This window comes from Typopeltis vanoorti, chromosome 1 (genome assembly GCF_054136105.1).
Source record: "Typopeltis vanoorti isolate ZY-2024b chromosome 1, IOZ_Tvanoo_1.0, whole genome shotgun sequence".
Lineage (NCBI taxonomy): Eukaryota > Metazoa > Arthropoda > Arachnida > Uropygi > Thelyphonidae > Typopeltis > Typopeltis vanoorti.
In genome coordinates, this window is record NC_143549.1 from 120,157,473 (window position 1) to 120,178,987 (window position 21,515).

At 34.7% G+C, this 21,515-nt stretch overlaps 1 protein-coding gene across 3 annotated transcripts in view; it reads left to right on the plus strand.

The window, feature by feature from the left end:
• Positions 1-21,515, plus strand: part of LOC150110360 (uncharacterized) — a 91,643-nt gene that overhangs the window by 31,304 nt on the left and 38,824 nt on the right. For 2 of the 3 annotated variants that reach the window (XM_090393224.1, XM_090393243.1), the window contains exons 2-3: positions 14,226-14,369; positions 17,847-17,987. In XM_090393224.1, the coding sequence (XP_090249350.1) occupies positions 14,226-14,369; positions 17,847-17,987 (285 nt within the window). The remainder of the gene's footprint in view (positions 1-14,225; positions 14,370-17,846; positions 17,988-21,515) is intronic. The other variant, XM_090393233.1, reaches the window with a different exon arrangement.

Sequence of the window (21,515 nt, forward strand, 5' to 3'; positions counted from 1 at the left end):
GTGTTTTACCATAAATATTTTTGTTCTATCATTGCCGCCCATATAAGTGTGGGCTGTTGTCTTTGTTCCCAGAATATCAGTTTCAGCATTTTATTATGCAACAATTGTAATCTATTAAGTTTGTAGTCTGCACAGAATGTGTATGACGTGATTGCATATCTTAAAATGTTTTCACATAATGCTGTATAGATTAATATTTTTGTGCGTGTCGGAGCAACGTCATTTAATCGATATAGTTTGCTTGCTAACATCCTGAGTTTTTTGTGTAGATAATTTGTATGGCTATTCCAACTTTGATCAGCAATGAAGTGAAGTCCGAGATAACATGCTGTTTCCACCTGTGTGATAGTTGAGGTTTTAGGATCAGTTCTTTGTGTATAGGAGGATGGATATCGTAGAGCAAGGGGATCCAAACCTTTTTGTTTCCTAGAGCACATTCTAAAATACCAGGGCATTTTAAAGATACACTCAGAGAAAATTAGGATGTTATCTATATTATTATTGCAGTCGTTAATAAGGCTTTAATTTTGGAATGACTCATGAAAAAATTCCATGCGATTTGATCATTGCAACTTCGTACTCAAAAGTCTAGCATAAGACGAAGAAAATGTTTATATGATAGAACCAACCGCCTTGCCAAAAAAATAAAAAATAAAATAAAATAAAAATATAAAAAATGCTCGCCCTCCAAAAAAAGCAACATATCAAATGTATAGGGAGATTTGAAAAATACAAAATAAAAAAAGTTATATTAAATACAGAAAAAGTGAATTCCACTGTGATTCTTAATATAGATGAATATAACAAGCAATACATTAAAATAATTATTATCGGATATGTGAACATATATTCCAATAGTCGAAGGCACCACGACATCGATAAAAAATGAATAAAGCTATACGTTTGTCAGACAACAATTCAAGCTGGCCGAAGGGAACTTTCTCAGAATTAAAAAAAAATCACTTACACACACTTAAGCTACATGGGCTGTCCACAAATCTGTTTCCCCATTTTGCCTCATCTTTGATGCCATAGATTGTCCTACTTATAAACTTGCTAAACATTGGGCATTCGAACTCAATTACATTGGCATGACCTCGCCTTACCTAAAAAGTTCCATACACTTTAAAGCTACTATATACAACCTTTAACTGGATGAAAAAGAGCGATCGCTTACTAAGCTGCTATGTGTCGTCTAATGTTCTGGCCTAATGCTGTCTAATGTTTTCATTAATGTTCTGGAAGAAACAGCTGATCTTTCCTAAATATTCCATTCCCCCACAAAAAAATTGCATTTTAATCACTGCCTAAAATCACGGTATTCTACCTGGAATAACCATCTCTTTAAACCAATTGAAGATGAAACCATATGATGCAATTCCCTTATTATTATATTATTACAAAGTTAGGTGGACAGACATAGACCATTAACAGGGAACTGCGATTCAGCTTCTACAATGCAATGATTATAACTGTATATTTAATATGAGAAATTTAATTAAATATATCTTTGAGAAAAAGATAGATTCCTAATGAATGGAAACTGAATATTGCAATAACAATATTAGAAATGGAAGAAAAATCTGAGCCCAAATATTATCCAGAAATAAACTTATGGTGAACCTCTCTAAAATTATATTCAAGAATTATCAAAGAAAAACTAGAGTCAAGGCTAAATTATAATAATAAACAACAACAGTCTGCAATGGAAGATCATTTACAGACGCTATACTTGTTATAAAGCAAATAACAGAAAAAAGCAATAGAATTTAACAAACAAATATTTCTCTGTTTCATGACTTAGAGAAGGCTTTCGACAGATTTAGATTTCAGGACTTTCTGAAAGTAGTAGCATTAAGAAAGATATCACAGCAAATCATCGAAAGGATCAATGATATATATATATAATGAATGTGTAATAAGATATCAGAACACAAATACGCAAAATCCCTATAAGAAAAGGGATCAGACAGGGCTATGTTTTAAGTTCATGTTTATTTAACATAATCATTGATGAACTAATAAGAGAATTTAATAAACAGAAATGAAATGGAATAAAATTTTTAAAAACAGTTAACTTGGTTGGATATGCAGGTGATGTAGAATTGCTTGCAGAAAACGAAGATGATCTCCAAAGCAATTATTTAAACTCCATCAGATACGCAGCAGTTTTATCATGCAAATATCAACAGAGAAAGCAAAAACAATGGTAACTACAAAAGAACCAATCAGATGAAAATTAGAACTAAATGGAAAAATTCAGGAACTAATAACGAAATTTCAATACTTAAGATAAACTGTGAACAGTAAAAATATGAACAGGATGAGGTAAAATATCGGTGACTGCTAATAAAATATCAGGATGTTTAACCTCAACTGTATCGGAAAATAAACAACTAAATAAAAGAAACAAAAGTAAGAATCTATAAATCAGTAGTCGACCAAATATTGATTCATGTGAAACAAGAATAGGAATATTAAAAATGCAATAGATAAATACAACATGCGAAATGAAAACATTAAGAAAAACAGTTAGCAATACAAACATTTATAGAGTAAAAATGAAAATATTTATGAAGAATATCAGATGCAACCCATAAATTCATGGGTGAAAAAGAGAATATCGGAATAGAATCGACTTGTTGATATAATGGACCCAAAAAGAATAGGTAAAGTAGCTAGAAACTGGAAACCAAATTTAAAAAGACCAGTTGGTAGGCCAAGAATTCGATGGACGGACTGTCTGCATCGAAGAATTGGAGAGGGCAACAACTGAAACAAGAAGAGTTTACAGGTACCATTTGAATGACAGATATATAAATAATCTGTTATTTTCTCACTGCCTGGTAGACCCATTGGATTGCATTGCACCCCCCTCTCTCTGAAAACAAATGGATGTGAGTGATCTTAGGCGTTGGATGAATTTCATCACCCGCTATGCGATCAACTGCATTCTTAGTGGAGACCTAAAGTAGCTCAAAGAAGACCTTTGTTTCGTCACTGGAGTATGGTTCCTAAGGATGTAATTCTTAGAGCACTCATGGTACTAAGCGTACCCTAGCCTTATAAATTTTCATGGGTGAGTTCATATAAAAAAGGAAAGAAAGAAAAAGAAAAAATACAGTAATCAGAATTAATTTTTATGCATTTCTTTATCTAGACAATCATTAACAAATAATATTTTGTAATATTACATGAAACAAAAATTTTCATTTTTCTAATTAATTAGCTCAGTTATGGTGTTATATTTATCTGTCTACTGATGCAGTTTGGGCCAAGCCATCTGCGATTGGCTAATGGTAGGGGTTGGCAGGTACCTCAGTCTACAAACGTTAGGGGCTAAAAGAGCCTTGCCTCACTTCTTTTGGATAATAAAAGGCGTTAATGGTTTTTCTGAAGCAATGTTAAAAGAAGCACTGGAGAATTCGAAAGAAGGAATAACGATAGGCGGTAGACAGATATTTGCAATAAGATATGAAGATAACAAGACATTATTATCACATAATGAAACAAGGCTACAACATATGTTGAACAGAATACTGTATCAATTATGGAATGAAAATTAACATCAGGGAAACAAAGGTAATGTAAATAGCAAGGAAAGAGGCAAATATGGATATCAGAATAAATGGGGAAAAATTGAATCAAGTAAAGACATTTAAATATCTAGGAAGTGTTATTAGCAGTGATGGAAGATGTTATTAAAAGTGAGATAAAAGCAAGAATAGCGATGGGAAGAGATGTCTTTAAAAGAAAATGGAATTTATTCAGAAGTAAGCTGGATAGAAACCTAAAGAAAAGACTAATAAAATGTTATGTGTGGAGTGTTGCCTTTTATGCAGCTGAATCTTGGACATTGAAGAAAGAAGAAATTAAGATTTTGGAAAGCTTTGAGATGTGGATTTGGAGAAGGATGAAAAAAATCAAATGGACAGATAAAATAACTAATGAAGAGGTCTTAAAAAGAGTAAAAGAAGAAAGAAGCCTGTTAAGAAAGATAAAAAGAAGAAATGAGAACTGGATCGGGGAGGAACATTTTCTGAGAAGGAATGGAATAATCAGAGATGCCATGGAAGGAAAAATAGACGGAAAAAGACCCAGAGGAAGAGTAAGTAAAACAATGCTAGGTGACATGCTGAATGCAGACAGGTACACAACCTTGAAAAAGAAATCTCAGAACAGAAGAGAGTGGAAGAAAAGTTTTTGCTACTAAGAGAAGAACCTGCTCAATTGCAGAATACTCAGAAGAAGAAGAATGGGTTTTCTTTTATTATTGGATACTGTGACTCAAAAATGGATCCTTTTAATAGTATTATATGAACTAGATCACAAACTCTCATTATGTGTTCGGAATTCTAATAATGTAATTTTTGACACATACTGCATTTTGATTTATATCACTAATACAGTATGGCACAATAATAATAATAATAAAACGGTACTGAATAACTACAACGATATATGTCATTGAGCAAACGGGTTAATTAAGAAAGAAAGAAATGTATGTTTACAATAATGGCATGTAAATCCACAACTATCGATAGAATCTTGGCTGAATAAAGCGTTAACGAGTGTAGATTACTTGCTCGAAATGGGCATGTTGTCTTTCAAGACAGGTTTCGTAGCGGATTCCAAGTTCTATGTCCCCTTGGAGACAAGGTCAGGTACATTTGCTGGACGTATTGTGTAATTTTATCCCTTTGTTCATCAAGGTTTGAAGTGGGACAGGTTCGAATACCCATTCCTTCAACATACACCAAACGAAGGCATCAAGTGGTATGAGATCAGAAAACCTGAAATTCGGTGAAAATCGAAATGAGTCTCCTGGGGAAGTGTTCTGAAAAATATGCTCTAGAACTACGTTGCTCTGTCTTGTTGGAATACCTGTGCATAAAATGGAATGTGTTTTGCAAGATAGATATCTTCTTCTTCTGCAGCTTCTCCCACTTAAGTGGGGTCATTGTTTGTAATGAGTCTCCTCCACACCTTCCTGTCTTGGGCTGTCACCACATCCAAGTTCTTCATCTTCAAGTCCTCTTCTACCAGCTCCCTCCATCTGTTCTTTGGCCGCCCACGCTTCCGCCTTCCTTGCACATCCATCTGCATGAACCTTCTTCCCACATATTCATCCTCCCTCCTCATCACACGACCAAACCATCTCAACCTTGCCTCCTGTATTTTCGCTCCTAAGTTCGTAACTTTCACTGTTCCCCTGACATAGTCATTTCTCAGACGATCCTTTCTGGTCACACCGCACATCCACCAAAGCATTCTCATCTCTGCTACTTCCATCCTGCTGATATTATTTTTCCTCGGGGCCACAGTTTCTATAGCATATGTCATAGCTGGCCTTACTACTGTCCTATAAATTTTGTCTTTCAGATTGATCGGCACCATCTTATCGCATAACACTCCAGCCATCACCCTCCAGTTCCTCCAACCGGCTTGTATCCTGCATCCCACTTCATTCTCAGCTCCTCTATCTTCTTCCACTGTTGAACCTAAGTATCTAAAGTGTATCACCTTCCTGATGACATTTCCTTCCAGCTCCAGTTCTGTCTCCTGGCCGCCGCCCACTGCGCAACACATATACTCTGTCTTACTTCTGCTCAGTCTTATACAAATCCTTGGTGAACGGAACCAAACCATTCTCGATGTAGAGTTACTATTCAAGGTTACGGTTTCACCATCCTCGTCAATGTAGGGCCCAATTATGCCATGGCCGAAAACAGCACACAATGCGGTAGCCTTCTAGCTCTGAAGAGGTTTCTGTTGGACAAAGTCAGATCTTGAGAAAGCAATAAATCTGTTGGTTCGTCTGTTTACATGACTTAGACGGAAATGCGCTTTGTCCGAGAACCAGGAATTGTGGAGATAGGACGGATCTTCATGGACATTAGTCAGCACGTATTTTTGCAGTACACCGTAATCCGTTGCTGTTAAACACTGACCAACAACAACTACGAACAGTTTGCTCACAAACATGTTGGAGACTTGGACCATTTGCTCTAACAACTCCGTATGAAAGAAAACAATGCTGAACAATAAACGTCTTTTTTTTTTCAACGTCAGCACCATTGCTGCAGCTAAATGTAATTGCATAGACTCTACACAAACTCTTCTATTAATGTGCATGCAATCGAAAGGTATATCTCACAGCGCGTGTACTGAAAGGTGTGTCGAAGTTCAGTACAGTTTTTTTTTTTGCGCCATACCGTATACAGTATGACGCAAAAAAAATTTTCGATCTCTATTTAGTAGACTAAATAGATATCGAAAATCTTTTGTTTGTGGTGAACAAATACACATATTACACTGCGTGAACCAAATCAGGTTATTTACTTTCCCAAACAATATGATCACAAGTATTGAAGAGCACTTGCCTGCTAAGTGTAATAAGGGGCACAAAATGGATATAAGAGCCCTGTTCAATAAAATACCGAACTTTTTAAATAGCACGCCAACCAGCACAAAGAGCGCTCTGCGGCTACTGAATACACCTAGCGACAGGTTTTGACATCAAACTGCCATTTACTATGAGCATTAGTCGTCGAGTTACATCCGCTGAAGCGAGAACGTGCACAAGCTGTTCGTTGGATTAGCGACAAAGTGACAATGAAAGAGCTTGAAGTACAATGTGTGTGTGTGTGTGTGTGTGTGTGTGTGTGTGTGTGTGTGTGTGTGTGTGCGCGCGCGCGCGTGCGCGTGCGTGCGTGCGTGCGTGTGTGTGTGTAAGTTTGCTGCAAACGTGATAAAAGTTTTACAGAGAAATTTCAATTGCTTAACAAAGCATACGGGGAGGACTGTATTAGCCCAACACAGTGCTATGAGTGGTTTAAGTGTTTTAAAAAGGCCAGAAGGTCGGTCGGTGAAGATCCCAGGCCTTGACGACCTTTACATCAACAGATGACAACCATGTCGAGATAGTTCGTGCTGTGATTCGTCAAAATCGTCGTTTAAGTGTCTGAGAGGTTGAAGTGAGAATCAGCATAGGATTTTGCCATCAAATTTAGTCTGAAAAACTTCAGATGTATTCAAAACTAAAAAAAAAAAACATTATGAAAACCATTATTCAAAACTTCAAAAACATGAGGCATTCGTTGTGCCCCATCCACCCTATTCTCCGGACGTAGCCCCGGCAGATTTTCCTGTTTCCCAAACTTAAAACTACTTTGAAAGGACGTTGTTTCCAAACCACAGAGGAGATTCAAGAAAATGCCATTCCTAGCCAATTCAGCTGAACGTTCCTTTAGCACACGGGCTGATATTCCATCTATCCCTATTGACAAATTCTTATCCAGGTTATGCTAGAACTCTTCAACCTCATTTTCATGACCCTCTAACTCTTCATCCAATGTAGCAGTAGCACCATGCTATATACACCTGGTTGATATATCTTAGCAAAATGAGTACTCATTAAGTAAAAAGTTATTCTTCCACATTCATTCTTTCTTTTGCTTTCGGCATAACGATAAAATTCTTTTGGATTGCCTTTAGCTTGCATGGCCAATTTCTTTTCTTACTCCGTTTCAGCTTTTCTTACAATACTCGTTACTTTTCTGGCCTGAGCTTTATATATTTCATAACCCCTCTCAATCTTTTTCTCACGATATTTTTTCCACATCATCATCTTCTTGTGGATCTCTAGCTTAATAAGGCTACACATCCATTTCACTCCCAACCTATTTATTCTTCGAACACTAGGGATACATTGAGATACCGCCTCATTCAAGCACTTTGTTAAAGATTCCTATGCATTGCTGGCATTTTCTCCATTCAGTAACTGATACCATGGGACCAAAGATAGTATTTTTCTAAGTTGATCATAATTTTCGCTTTGTAATTCAGCATGTAGCATGATTTAAACGGAGCTTCAACACAAGTAAATACTTCCCAAGAAAGAACAGCATGATCACTGTCACCAATTGGTGGTAAAATAGCCATATTCTTGAGAGAGATCCCTTATGGCGCTATGAGCAAATCCAACACTCTTTGACCTCGAGTTCCTTCTTTCACGTGCTGCTTAAGAAAGTTATCTCGCAACATTTCAATAAATTCCTGTTCTTTATGGTCATGAAATTTCTTTTCTACCTAATCAATGTTTGAAAAATTAAAGTCACTCATAATGATCATTCGCTTGATACCCATAAGGCTAAATCGGCGATGCATTTCTTCGTCCCCTACAGCTGAGCTGTCAGGTCTGTAGCAACACCCTACCATATATTTCATTCTGTTAACCTCCACTTCACACCAGATGGACTCAAACAAATACATGGGACATTGTTACCATCATTGTTTTCTTATATTTCTACCCTAACTGGACTTACGTCATCTGATATCATTAGTAGCATTCCTCCTCCTCTCCTATCTCTTCTGTCATTCCTAAAAATAGTATATCCGTTACACTCGATCCCACTTACCATATCTGATTCTGATAGCCAGGTTTCACTAATGCCAACAATCTTAGGCCACATCGTATTCAATAAAGCAACAAACTCAACCCCTCTGTTTCTAATGCTCCTGACATTTGTGTATAGACATAATAAATTATGGTCTAGCCTATTCTTATAATTAGATATGCAATGTTCTTGTTCTAGAATTTTCCCTTTTCCCACACCAGACATACTTAAAAGGTCCGAACCCAAAGCATATTTTTCCACTCCTTCTCCACATACATAACCATACTCAAAGGCACTTATATCTTTATCACTTTTGTATGCCATAGCTGAACTTTCACACACATTTTCCCTTGATTAAATCACACACATTTTCCCTTGATTTCCCTTGATTAAATAGTTTCCCTCTCTCTGTATTAGGTCTCATACCAAGAAGTAATTTCTCTAGGCTTCTGCTGCCAAATGAAATCAAGTGCAGGCCATCATTCTTATACGAATCTTTTCTGCTATCAAACACACCCCCACACGTCTAAAATCTCGCATTCATATCTTCTACATAGCCTGCGTGTGAAATCATTTGCTATCATCGCTCTCCTTCTTAACTCAGTACTATCATATCTAGGTAGTAATCCTACAATTTTTACTCTTTCACATTTCTTTCTCGCTTCTTCCAACAGACCTTTCATATATTTCCTCATACTATGTTTGTCACCACTTAAATTATTAGTACCTACCAGGACTACTATTTCTGTTTTGGTTTTCAATTACGTTTGTCATATTTTTAATTTTCGCTCCCGGGAAACTAGAAGTGGTGACTCCTTCGGCAAGCGCAAATTTTAAAATTCAGTCACCACACCACATTACCTCTTTTTTCTTAGATATTAACTGACTTACCTTGTTATTAATATTTTGATTACCAAGTTCAGTATTTTCTTGCCTGTTCTTGTTCTCATTATTTTTCTTAACCTGTCGAAGTTTAAACAAACGTTTTTCCACCTTTTCCAATTCTCTGGTGGATTTCCTAATAATATCTTTTAACTGAGCTATTTCTAATGTCAACGTATCCTCAGATGAACCATTATCATCACTGCAGCAGTGTTGTTGTTCAGGACAAACGTTCTCCTCAGTAGCAACTTTAGCTTTGGTCACTGCCTTGTTACGACGAGTTTTTGGCGCCATTTTTAGGAATAGTAAAAACTAATAATTTTTCTGAAATTATGTTATAAAACACTTTAGTACAATAACTATACTAACAAAACTAAAATAATATACTAACAATACACAATTAAATCTAAGAAAACACTTATTAAATCAACAAAAATCACAAATCTATCAGGAGCTCACTGACGGTACGTCTTTTCAATAGCCTCGACACCAGATCCCAATTAACACTATAATACATATTTTTACAATAGGTATAATTGATATATGTAAAAGAATAACAATAATGATTTTTAATAATGATATCAATGATAATCTTATTGGTCTTCCAGAGAAGTTACACGTGTTTAAATACTTGATAAAACTTTTCGTTGGTGAGTACTTTTCTGTTACAGTAAGTAGTGTCAATGCATTTTTTAGACAACAGTACTACATTTTACTACTTGTGGTTCAGTAAGTGCAAATTGCATAACATCCAATTGATATAATTATCGATGTATTGATATTATTAATGATAGTGACAGTGATAATTTACCATATGTAATTCACGGTTATATAATACGTTGCAGTTCGCTTTTTTTCTTCTTCAAAATTTGAGAAAGTGTGATTATACTGTATTTTCATTTACAATTAAAATATATTTCCTACTCTTTCTCAATCATACAGTACAAAGTAAATTCATTATTTATAGATATTTTTAGTAATATTAATGTTTTTTTTTCATTCTATTTTCATATATTACATAGGAATATTATTACATTATGCATAGTAATATTGATATCTACCCTATTATATATATATAATAAATGATAAGGCTTTTCATGTAACGTTTTTGTGTCACGTTTTTTGTCAAGTTATTTGAAACGTTTTGAAACTCAGGGGCTACCCTGAGGGGCTACAGTCCGGAACGCGGGAATGTCGAGCGCCAGTGGGAGGAACCGCCCCCTTTCGAGTTTTTAAAATTCGAGTCATCAGACTTCAAGGAGAACCGGCCTACCAGTCCCGGAACTTGGGCAGGGGGGCGCCAGGGGTCCCTGATATTATATAATAAGATTACTACACTATATACAGTAATATTTTATATAATAATATTATTACATTATATTTAACAATTTTAATATTATTAATTTAATTATATTTTATTCAATATATACTGAGAACATTATCTGAGTAATTATGTTTGAGTATGTGTATCTTACACATACTCAAGTAAAGGAATGGAAATTATGTATTAATGAATATGAGTTCCATCCACTTTGCTATAATATTAATAATTTTAGATTAGATTACATACATAATAGGGTAGTAGGTTGTGGTATTAGCCTTTCGGCTGTTTAGGGGTAGCTATATATAGACGCTACCATCAAGGGAAATGAATATGAGCAAGGGTGGTTTCCCATACTATATCCTATGCGTTTACAGGTACGGTTTGCTTGCTTGCGAGATGAAAACCCCCAGATAAACTGGTGGAAAAATCCTGCTGTCTCGCTCAAGACCGGCCCAAGTTAGCCGGTCTTGGGCGTAACATCAGCTATGGCTGAGGAAGATCCTTAAGCTTCTCAAGTAGTCGACGGGAATCGAACCTACGACACTCCTTCCTCAGGTTGCGAGATATGGTTGTACATATGGTAGCGAAGAGCTTAGCCACTAGGCTAACCGCACGGACTAATGTGGTTTATAGAACGGAAATTATATGTTTATGAAAATGAGTTCAATACTAATAATCGCAGTAGATGGATGATGAATGATGAAAAAGAGTAATCCACTGACTTGGAAGTTTGACTTAACTTTTCTGAAACCAGTGGGATTAACGATTAATTAAACTTCTTTCTTTTTCTTAGCATTTGTTACCGTGGTTAATGTTTTATGTGAAATGATGGTAACTGTTGCAATTCTAAGTGTGCTGATACAATTTCCATAGTTCGCTTTTAGTGTTCTGTAACGGTTCAGATGTTTTACCTTATATGGCAAGTTGTTGAGTCATGTGGGTAATAAGATGCTCAATCATGAAAGCGCCATAAGAGGGTTATGTCTGGTCTGGTTATGCGGCACGTTTCTTTGTTAATGCGGTAAGCATTATTGAAACAGTCTTAGTACAGTGTATACAGTATGCTAGATTCTTTATACTCAGAATATTGTGTTTTGCTATTAGGGGTTCAGCTCCTTGCCCTTCTTCACTTGTATTGAAAATATTTCAATGTATTATTGCAATAAATCTTTTTCAAAGACGTGTTCTGCGACATTCAATTGCCTTAGTGTTACAAAACTTTCTTGCCATTCATTGTGCGGTATTTAGAGTATTAATATTTTTCATTTAAAGTACATTGAAACGATTTTAAGTTAATTTTCTTCATCACGAAAATTCACTAGTTAATTTCTTTTTCTTCAGTAGCAAACATGTGCACAACACACAATTTCTGACATGAGGGAATATATTCTCTACGAATGCCAACTTTTAAATTTCCCCACCCATCTAACATCTATGCTGGCCGCAATTTGCTCGCAGCACGAAAACTGTGATGATCATTCACACCTCTGTGTCTTCAAATTTCTTCAAAATCTCAGATATTTTTCTTATATATCCTAAACGAAAAAAAAACAAACACTTTTTTACAATTTAATGAAAGATGGGTAATGGGTTTTAATAGATGTTCTTTCTTCTGGTTATATTAGTTGCATTAATATAATTTCTCATCTTGGTGTTTATCAGAATCTTTCAGCTCAACACCTCGTAAATCTAAATTAAAATAATAACACGGAATTTCACAATGAAATACAGAAGGATATGAATCTCAAATTTTCGGAAATATTATGTTATATGTTCAAAATGTATTATTGACATTATTCACAATTTTATAATTGTCTATTCCAAAGCGTCTAAGAAGTATTTCTCAGTTTGATACCATGGTATTTTCAATTCTACATATTTACAGTTAACAGAGATTTTTTTTAACATTTATTAAATACAGCGATAAAACTACCCAGGGATATTCTAGTTAAGTAGCAGCGATACATAGCGACATTTATCAATGTCAATGGGCACCATAGTGTGAGAAACAAAGAGGTATGGCGCACACGTTAACAAGGCGCACGATTTCCTTTTGTTGTGATGACTGCAGTCATCCTACGAGGAAAACGCTATTCAAACGTACGATAGCGATCAATTTCAAAGTTTAATGATTTTTCTTGTAAGTATGTAATGCCATCCTGGAGGGTTGTTAAAATTACATCCCTTGACCTCATACGATGCTCACGTTCATCACCCAGATGATTGAAAGAGTTGAGATCAGCGTTCAGTGGAGACCAGTCGAGTGGCTTACATTTATGTCCACATACCATGCAGTTACAGCAGCAGTCTTATCGACAGCATGCATTGTCTTGCGGACAGAGTCAATATTCAGTTCCGTACAAACGCCGCAATTAGGAAGCAATATAATGTTAAGAATGTTCAGATACCTTTAGGAGTTCAACGTTCGTAGCATCACAAATACAGGTCCGAAGCTAAACCACGAAAACCAGAACGCTTCCATCACATTGCCATGTCCAAATTTCAGATTTGGTATCACGTACTCTGAAAAGATCACCCACACATGCGTCTATCTGTTCGGGAAAGATTAGAGTGATTCCGCGCAGCATAACACAGTTTACCAAATTTCGACATCCAAATGTAATCGCTCTTTGAGCCACTAAAGACGAAGCTGCATGTTGGCTAGGGTAATGCATATTGTGGTCCTACCAACTAAACTTAGAGCAGCGGCTTTCAAGGCTTTTGTGCAGATCTCTGCATTAAGTGACAGCCGACGAATGGCAGATTTTACATATTGTCCTTCGTAGCACTTTACGGTTACGTTAGGTGAGTGTCATGGGTCGTCAACTTCAGGAAGTGGACAACCCGTGGAATATAATGGATCGTCCATTTGGTGCTACTTTGTGCTATTCAGTCATAATATTTCTTTTTTCATTTCAATTAAATTTATTCGAATTTAATTTTATTTTCTTCATTCAATAAAATAAAATCATAACAAAAATTAAATTGTCAATTCCTCTTTCTTTTGTTGCAATAGAATGCACAGCACAGCAAACCGCAAAATGCTGTGAGCGCTTCTACAATAGATGGAAATGATATATTTAATTCTAAGTGCAAATTTCGTTTCATTTTATGGCTCTATAGATCACCTTTGTCCAACGTATTTTAATAATATAATTTCATTTTTTGTTAGTTAACTGAATAATATGGATTAACTGTTCTTCGATAGTTAAAATATGAAACACACAGAAAAAGTATAATAGAGTTAAGAATTTTCTGACTGTATTCAAACAATTCCTGAGGATTACCAAAACAGTTCAAGAAACAAATATACTCTAATATCATCCCTTCTACCGCATTTTTGTTTATCATCTGCCTGGTGTCGATTTCTTGTCATTCTACTTATTTGAAAATACTGTATGGGTATGTATTTCTTCAACATACACTTTCAGTAACTTGTATTCATCTGTTCTTTCTTCTATCCAAAGTCTTACAAACTTTGTTGTTGGCTGCGTTTATGTGCTATTCAGAATATCTTTTTCCTTTTTTAGTCAATTGAAAAATGTTTAATTTTATTTTCCTCATCCGACGAAAGAACGTTATATCGAGAATAACCTCGTAAATTTCCCCTTCTTTATTAGCAAAACAATGCACAGCAGAACAAACTAGTAAATGTGGTCCGGGAATGGACACGTGTAAAGTAGATGAAAACGATGCATCTATAGCAACTTGTACTTGTCTACCTGGTTTCGATTTAATTCTCGATAATACACCACAGTGTAAAGGTAAGTCTTTTAAAAAATATTTTTATATGTATATTAACTATGATAAAGAGGAGAGATGCCGCTTTTTTTTATAATATTCTAGGTATCAATATCTGGTATCAATCTTTAATGTCTCAATCTTAGCAACGTTTTTTTCCACCATTGTGCGTTACCAGAAGATTAATATTTCTCATTTGAAATACATTTAAAGAATTTAGTTTTATCTTTGCAGGGTGAAAGGTTATCGTCGTGAAAATTATCTATTCAATTAGGATTTCTATAGAGCTCAAAGTATACACTGCGCAGCATATTTCTGAGAATATGTGAAAATGATTCATCTTATTCTACTGTTAAACGTAAAGCTGATTTTCTTTTATAGCTCGAGAATAAATCTTCGACACAACGGATATATTTCAGTAAAATTTTTCAATACGTAGGTTTTCTCTACTAAAAATAAACACCAGTGATAAGTTGTTTTTATCTGCAACAGACCATTGCATGTTTTATAAAATGGTCTGTTGCTTGTTTGATTAAATCTGAGAAATTTTTTTTACTTCATTTTCTTCACCCGTGAAAGAACATTATGATGAGAATTAAATAGTAATTTTTTTACCAATAGACGAATATACTCCCCAGCAATTTAAATAATATCATCTTGGCATGGCCGTCTATAAAGTACGTGAAAATGATGCATTAAAATAAAATTGTACGTGCAGAGAAGATTTCGTTGTAATGCTCGATAAATCACCTTATTCTCGATGACGTATTTTAATAAAATATTTTCTTTTATATAATTTAACTATAATAAAATACAGTTGCGCTGATTAATTTAAAATATGCAACGCATTGTAAAATCAAAGGTATCGTTTAGCCTCGGTCTACACAACATCCTAACATTAAATCTTATTTATTCGTTTATCTTATTCGAGTGGATTCATCTCCTTGCCCTTCTTCTCTTGTAATGAAAACATTTCAAAGTATGTTTGCAACCAATCTTTTTTAAAGACGTGTTCTGCGACATTAATTGCCTTAGTGTTACAAAACGTTCTTGCCATTCATTGCGTGGTATTTAGAGTATTAATATTTTTCATTTCAATTATATTGAAACGATTTGAAGTTTATTTTCTTCATTACGAAAATTCACTGGTTAATTTCTTTTTCTTCAGTAGCAAACATGTGCAGAGCACACAATTTCTGACCCGAGAGAATATGTTGTCTCCGAATACCCACTTTTAAACTTCCCCACCCATCTAACATCTATGCTGGCCGCAATTTGTTTGCAGCACGGAAACTCTGATGATCGTTCGCACCTCTGTGTCTTCAAATTTCTTCAAATCCTCACATATTTTTCTTACGTATAGAAAAAAACAAACAAACACTTTTTTTAGAATTTAATTAAAGATTGGGAATGGGTTTTAATCGATGTTCTTTTTTCTGGTTATATTAGTTGCATTACTATAATTTCTCATCTTGGTGTTTATCAGAATCTTTCAGCTCAACCCCTCGTTAATCTAAATTAAAATAATAATACGGAATTTCACAATGAAATAGAGAAGGATATGAATCTCAAATTTTCGGAAATATTATGTTACATGTTCAAGTGTAATATTGACATTATTGACACAATTTTTTAACTATCTATTTCTAAGAGTCTAAGAAGTATTTCTCAATTTATTACCATGGTATTTTCAATTCTACATATTTCCAGTTAACAGAGATTTTTTATAAGAAATTTATTAAATACAGTGATAAAACTACCCAGGGATATTCTAGTTATGTAGCAGGGATACATAGCGATATTTATCATATATACAATAAATATATGAACTGCTTGGGAATAAGTCAATGGGTACCATAGTGTGAGAAACAATGAGCTAGAGTGCACACCTTAACAAAACCCACAATTTCCTTTAGTTGTGACTGCAGTCATCCTACGAGGAAAACGCTATTCAAACGTACGATAACGATCGATTTGAAGGTTTGATGATTCATCTTGAATGAATGTAATGCGGTCCTGTAGTGTTGTGAAAAGTACGTCCCTTGACCTCGTACGACGCTCAAGTTCATCACTCAGATGACTGAAGGGTTGAGATCAGCGCTAAGTGGAGATCAGTCGAGTGGCTTACATTCATGTCCATATATCATGCAATTACAGCAGCAGACTTATCGACAGCGTGCATTGTCTTGCTGACAGAGACAATATTCAGTTCCGTACAAATGCCGCAAATTAGGAAGCAATATAATGTTAAGAATGTTCAGATACCTTTAGGAGTTCAACATTCGTAGCATCCCAAATACAGGTCCGAAGCTAAACCCAGACAACCAGAACCATTCCATTACATTTCCACGTCCGAATTTCAGAGTTGGTGTCACGTACTCTGAAAACACCCACACCTCATGCGTCCATCTGTTCGTGAAAGATTAGAGTGATTCCTCTCAGCAAAACACAGTTTACGAAGTTTCGACGTTCTACTCTAATCGCACTTTGAGCCACTGAAAACTAAGCTGCATGTTGGCTAGGGTAATGCATATTGCAGTCCTACCAACGATACTTAGAGCCATGGCTTTCATGCTTTTGTGAGATCGTGTTCTAGTCGATGTCCGGAACTCTGCATTAAGTGTTCGCCCGACGAATGGCACTTTTTACATATTGTCCTTCGTAGCCCTTTACGGTCACGTTAGGTGAGTGTCATGGGTCGTCCACATCAGGAAATAGACGACCCGTGGAATATAATGGGTCGTGCATTTGGTGCTATTTTGTGCTATTCAGTCATACTATTTCTTTTTTCATTTCTATTACATTTATTCGAATTTAATTTTATTTTCTTCATCCAATAAAATAAAATCATACCAAAAATTAAATTGTCAATTCCTCTTTCTTTTGTTGCAATAGTATGAAGACCATAACAAACCGGAAAATGCTGTGACCGCTTCTACAGTAGATGGAAATGATATATTTAATTCTAAGTGCAAATTTCGTTTCATTTTATAGCTCTATACATCACCTTTGTCCAACGTATTTTAATAATATAATTTCATTTATTGTTAGCTAACTGAATAATATGGATTAACTGTTCTTCGATAGTTAAAATATGCAACACACAGAAAAAGTATAATAGGGTTAAGAATTTTCTGACAGTATTCACACAGTTCCTGAGGATTACGAAAACAGTTCAAGAAAAATATACTCTAATATCATCCCTTCTACCGCATACTTATTTATCATCTTCCCGATGTCGTCTTCTTGTAATTCTACGCATTATTTTAAAATACAGTATGGGTATGTATTTCTTCAACATACACTTTCAGCAACTTCTATGAATCTGTTCTTTCCTCTATCCTAAGTCTTACAAACTTTGTTGTTCGTTGCGTTTATGCGCTATTCAGAATATTCTTTTTCTTTTGTTGTCAACTGAAAAAAGTTTAATTTTATTTTCCTCGTCTGATGATAGAACGTCATATTGTGAATAACCTCGTAAATTTCCCCTTCTTTATCAGCAAAAGAATGCACAGCAGAACAAACTACTAAATGTGGTACGGGAATGACCTCGTGTAGAGTAGATGAAATTGATGCATCTAAGTCAACTTGTACTTGCCTCCCTGGTTTCGATTTAATTTTCGATAATTCACAGTGTAAAGGTAAGTATATTAATAAAATATTTTTATAGGTATATTAACGTCATTATAAAGTGCAGAGACGACGCATTTTCATAATATTCTAGGTATCAATATTTGGTATCAATTTCTGACATTATTTTTCTTAATAATTCAGTTTTATATGTCTCATTCATAGGATCGTTTTGTTGTCCACCATTGTCCGTTAATCAGAAAGTTAATATTTCTCATTTGAAATGCATTTAAAGAATTTAGTTTTATATATTCTTTGTAGGGTGAAAGGTTATCGTAGTGAAAATTATCTATTCAATTAGGGTTTTTTATAGCTAAAAGTATCCACCTCCCAGGAAAGTTCTAAGAATATATGAAAATGATTCATCTAAATCTACTGTTAAACGTAAAGCTGATTTTCTTTTACAGCTCGAGAATAAATCATCGACTCAACAGATATATTTCAATAAACTTTTTCTATAAGTAGGTTTTTTCTACTAACAATAAACACCAGTGATAAGTTGTTTTTATCTGCAATAGACCATTGCATTTTTATAAAATGGTTTGTTGCAAGTTTGCTGAAATTTGAGAAATTTTAGTTTTTGCTTCATTTTCGTCATTCGTGAAAGGCCATTATAATGAAAATTATATGGTAATTTTTTTAGCAATAAAAGAATATACTCCCCAACGATTTAGTTAATGTTATCTTGGCATGGCCATGTATAAAGTACGTGAAAATGATGTATTAAAATAAAATTGTACGTGCAGTTGTACAAGTCGAAATGCAGAGACGCTGCATTTCGACTTGTACTTAAAATGGTGATTTAAAAGTATTGGCAAGGGATTTATTAAAATTAGCCGATGCTGCTTTTTGGTGGAAAAGCTAACCTCTAAACGACCATTTGTTTTAAACCTTCCCATCACCAAAATTACAATCGACCACAGTAGTGAAGTTAGACATGATGAATTTGCCTTCATCCGCTGTTCATATAAGTGATGATGCAATAATTGATAACTAATAGGGTAACTTATGCTATTACCTACCTATATCCGATGCTTTTAAGAAAAGTACTCAACATGAGTACTTTTCTTAAAAATTACATTTATTTGCACATATATTTGCATTCATATCTCACATTGCATACCATTTTACTTTGATACATTGTATTAGAATAAAATGGTAGAACACGTATTTTTTTTCCGGAATTGTGATGTTTTCGTGTCATTCCCAAAATATGTTGCAAAATTTTCCAGGAACTGGAGATATTCATTGGAATCATTGAGGTTTTCATTTTAGACAGCTGAATGTTGCAATCCATGGGGAAACAGGAGGTGATGAAGTCTGTTACAGTCAATTGCAGATAAATATATCTGTGGGCAGGAATGAAACAATACACGGAAAAGTTCAGTAAAAATTTCTTGACTTCGATAATATGAAGATTTTCCTCACCATAATCTTCTTCTTATTGAAAGGCTGGAATGACTTATTCCATGTTTAGTTTCTACAAGGAAAGTTTTCGAGTGCACTATTGTTTCCAATTTTTTGAGTGGGATTAATATGAAAGAAATAGTTGGACTACATATGGGTATGGATAAAGTCACTTACATTTTATTAGAACAGTGCTCGTCATAGAACTATAGAGTGTATCGAATAGTCTGATGAATTAGGGAAGGTACATCGGTATAAAAATGAATCGTAGAAAATGTTCAACTCGAGCAGTTCAGATGGCGTAGAGCGGAGATGGAAAAGGCAAGGTGTCAGCTGCTTTATTGTTGAGGGAATTGGTAACTGGTTCTAGATCACAAACATTCAGTTTCGTTTTGTGGGATGACGTCAATAATAACATTTGCTAAAGTTAAACATTAAAGGTTAAGCAAAGAAAATTGAAGTTCCAGTTATAATTTACGACGTTAATATTAATGTTTTGATTATTTTAATCTGCATTTATTTATTTAATATGCATGATGATTTGTACAGTGAGTTAAATGCAATGGAAAATTTTCAACAGTTTATTGGATCGGTTGAAAAATTCTAGCAATTCCAATAAACTGTTGGGCACAATATGGTATGCATTTAGCATCAGAATGAAGCTGTGCATCAAATATGAGTATACTTTAGAATGGTTAAAATGGTTGGAAGGGAACTCAATTGGAAACCAAAAATATATACACGTTAAATATTCACATATTTAGGATTGATATTGTAGAAATGAACGAAGTGTATCAGGACAGCTGGTTGAAGAAAAATGGGAAAGCGGTATGGCACCTTGTAACGTTTCTTTTGATTTATTATCTCTATAAGTTAGTAGTAAGCCACAGTAATCCAGGGTATATCATTCCGTGAAAAAACAATTCTCAAAAATTAAAAATACAGTCAGTCCTCGATTTACAACAGGATTCCATTTCGAAGATCCTCTCGTAAGGCGGAAATCACACCGTGAACCATAAGGATATGTCATTATTCAACATGCCTGGAAGATAAAATGTGATGGAATATTTTTTAAACAAATTTTAAGCGTTGTTTTTAGTGAAATTCTGCAATGCGCACATTATAAAATTTCTGTATGCAGTACTGTACAGTAATAAATAATAATAAGTGAACAGATCTTCTGCGCGCCTATGAGTAGAATAATCAGCTTGAAATACATGGAGAAAGAGCAATTCTTCAAAGCTGCTGCTTTAATTAGACAAGCCATCGGAAGATGCAGGGAAGACTAGGTAATCAACAAAAAAGTTCTTACATTCAGGAACTGAAATAAAGTGTTTTGAGGAGGTTCCATCAGATGCATGATTTGTGGAAAATCACAGCTCATCTTCACTGAATGAGATGATAGCAGAAGTGGGCATACTTAAAAATTTGTGCGCTACGTCCGAGTCTATTTGGTTTTCTCTTTTTCTATTCTGCATAATTTTCTCTGTAGCGAGCAATTGTAGCTCGCATCATTTGCTTTGCTAAATCTTGCCATGTTGGGTCCATTTCTTCGAACAAAGAACCATCTTTTTAACAGAGAAAAATGCCTCTTTCAGTTGGCATTCGGTTATTTTTCTGCTGCATTATTTCTTACTTCTTCTTCTTCATCAACAACTAACTCCATGCTGCATATTTTTTTTACAATGCAAGATATTATATTCTTGATACTTTCTCTATCTTTTGTTCTTCTTATGCTTCTTTCTTCCTTTTCTTTTCTTGTTCTGCAACTATCCATACCTTCCGCTCTGTAAGATCTTCCTTGGAGAGTTCTTCTTCTGCAGCATCCACTGACTACTCTATATCTTCATTGTCAACGTACAGTTCCAGCTTTTCAACTTGCAGAACTGTGATTTCACCAATCCTTTGAAACCTGTAAATGTATGAACATATATTTTCAGTAGCGTCTATCAAATGCTATTCATACACTTTGCTATCACCTCACTTCATACTGCATATATATATTCTTTGCACAATGCAAGATATTATACAGGGTGTTTCAAAATGAATGACTCGATTTAGAATAATTATATTTAATAATGAAAATGTAGTGCAGTTACAAAATTAATTACCAAGTATGAAATGAGGTCTAA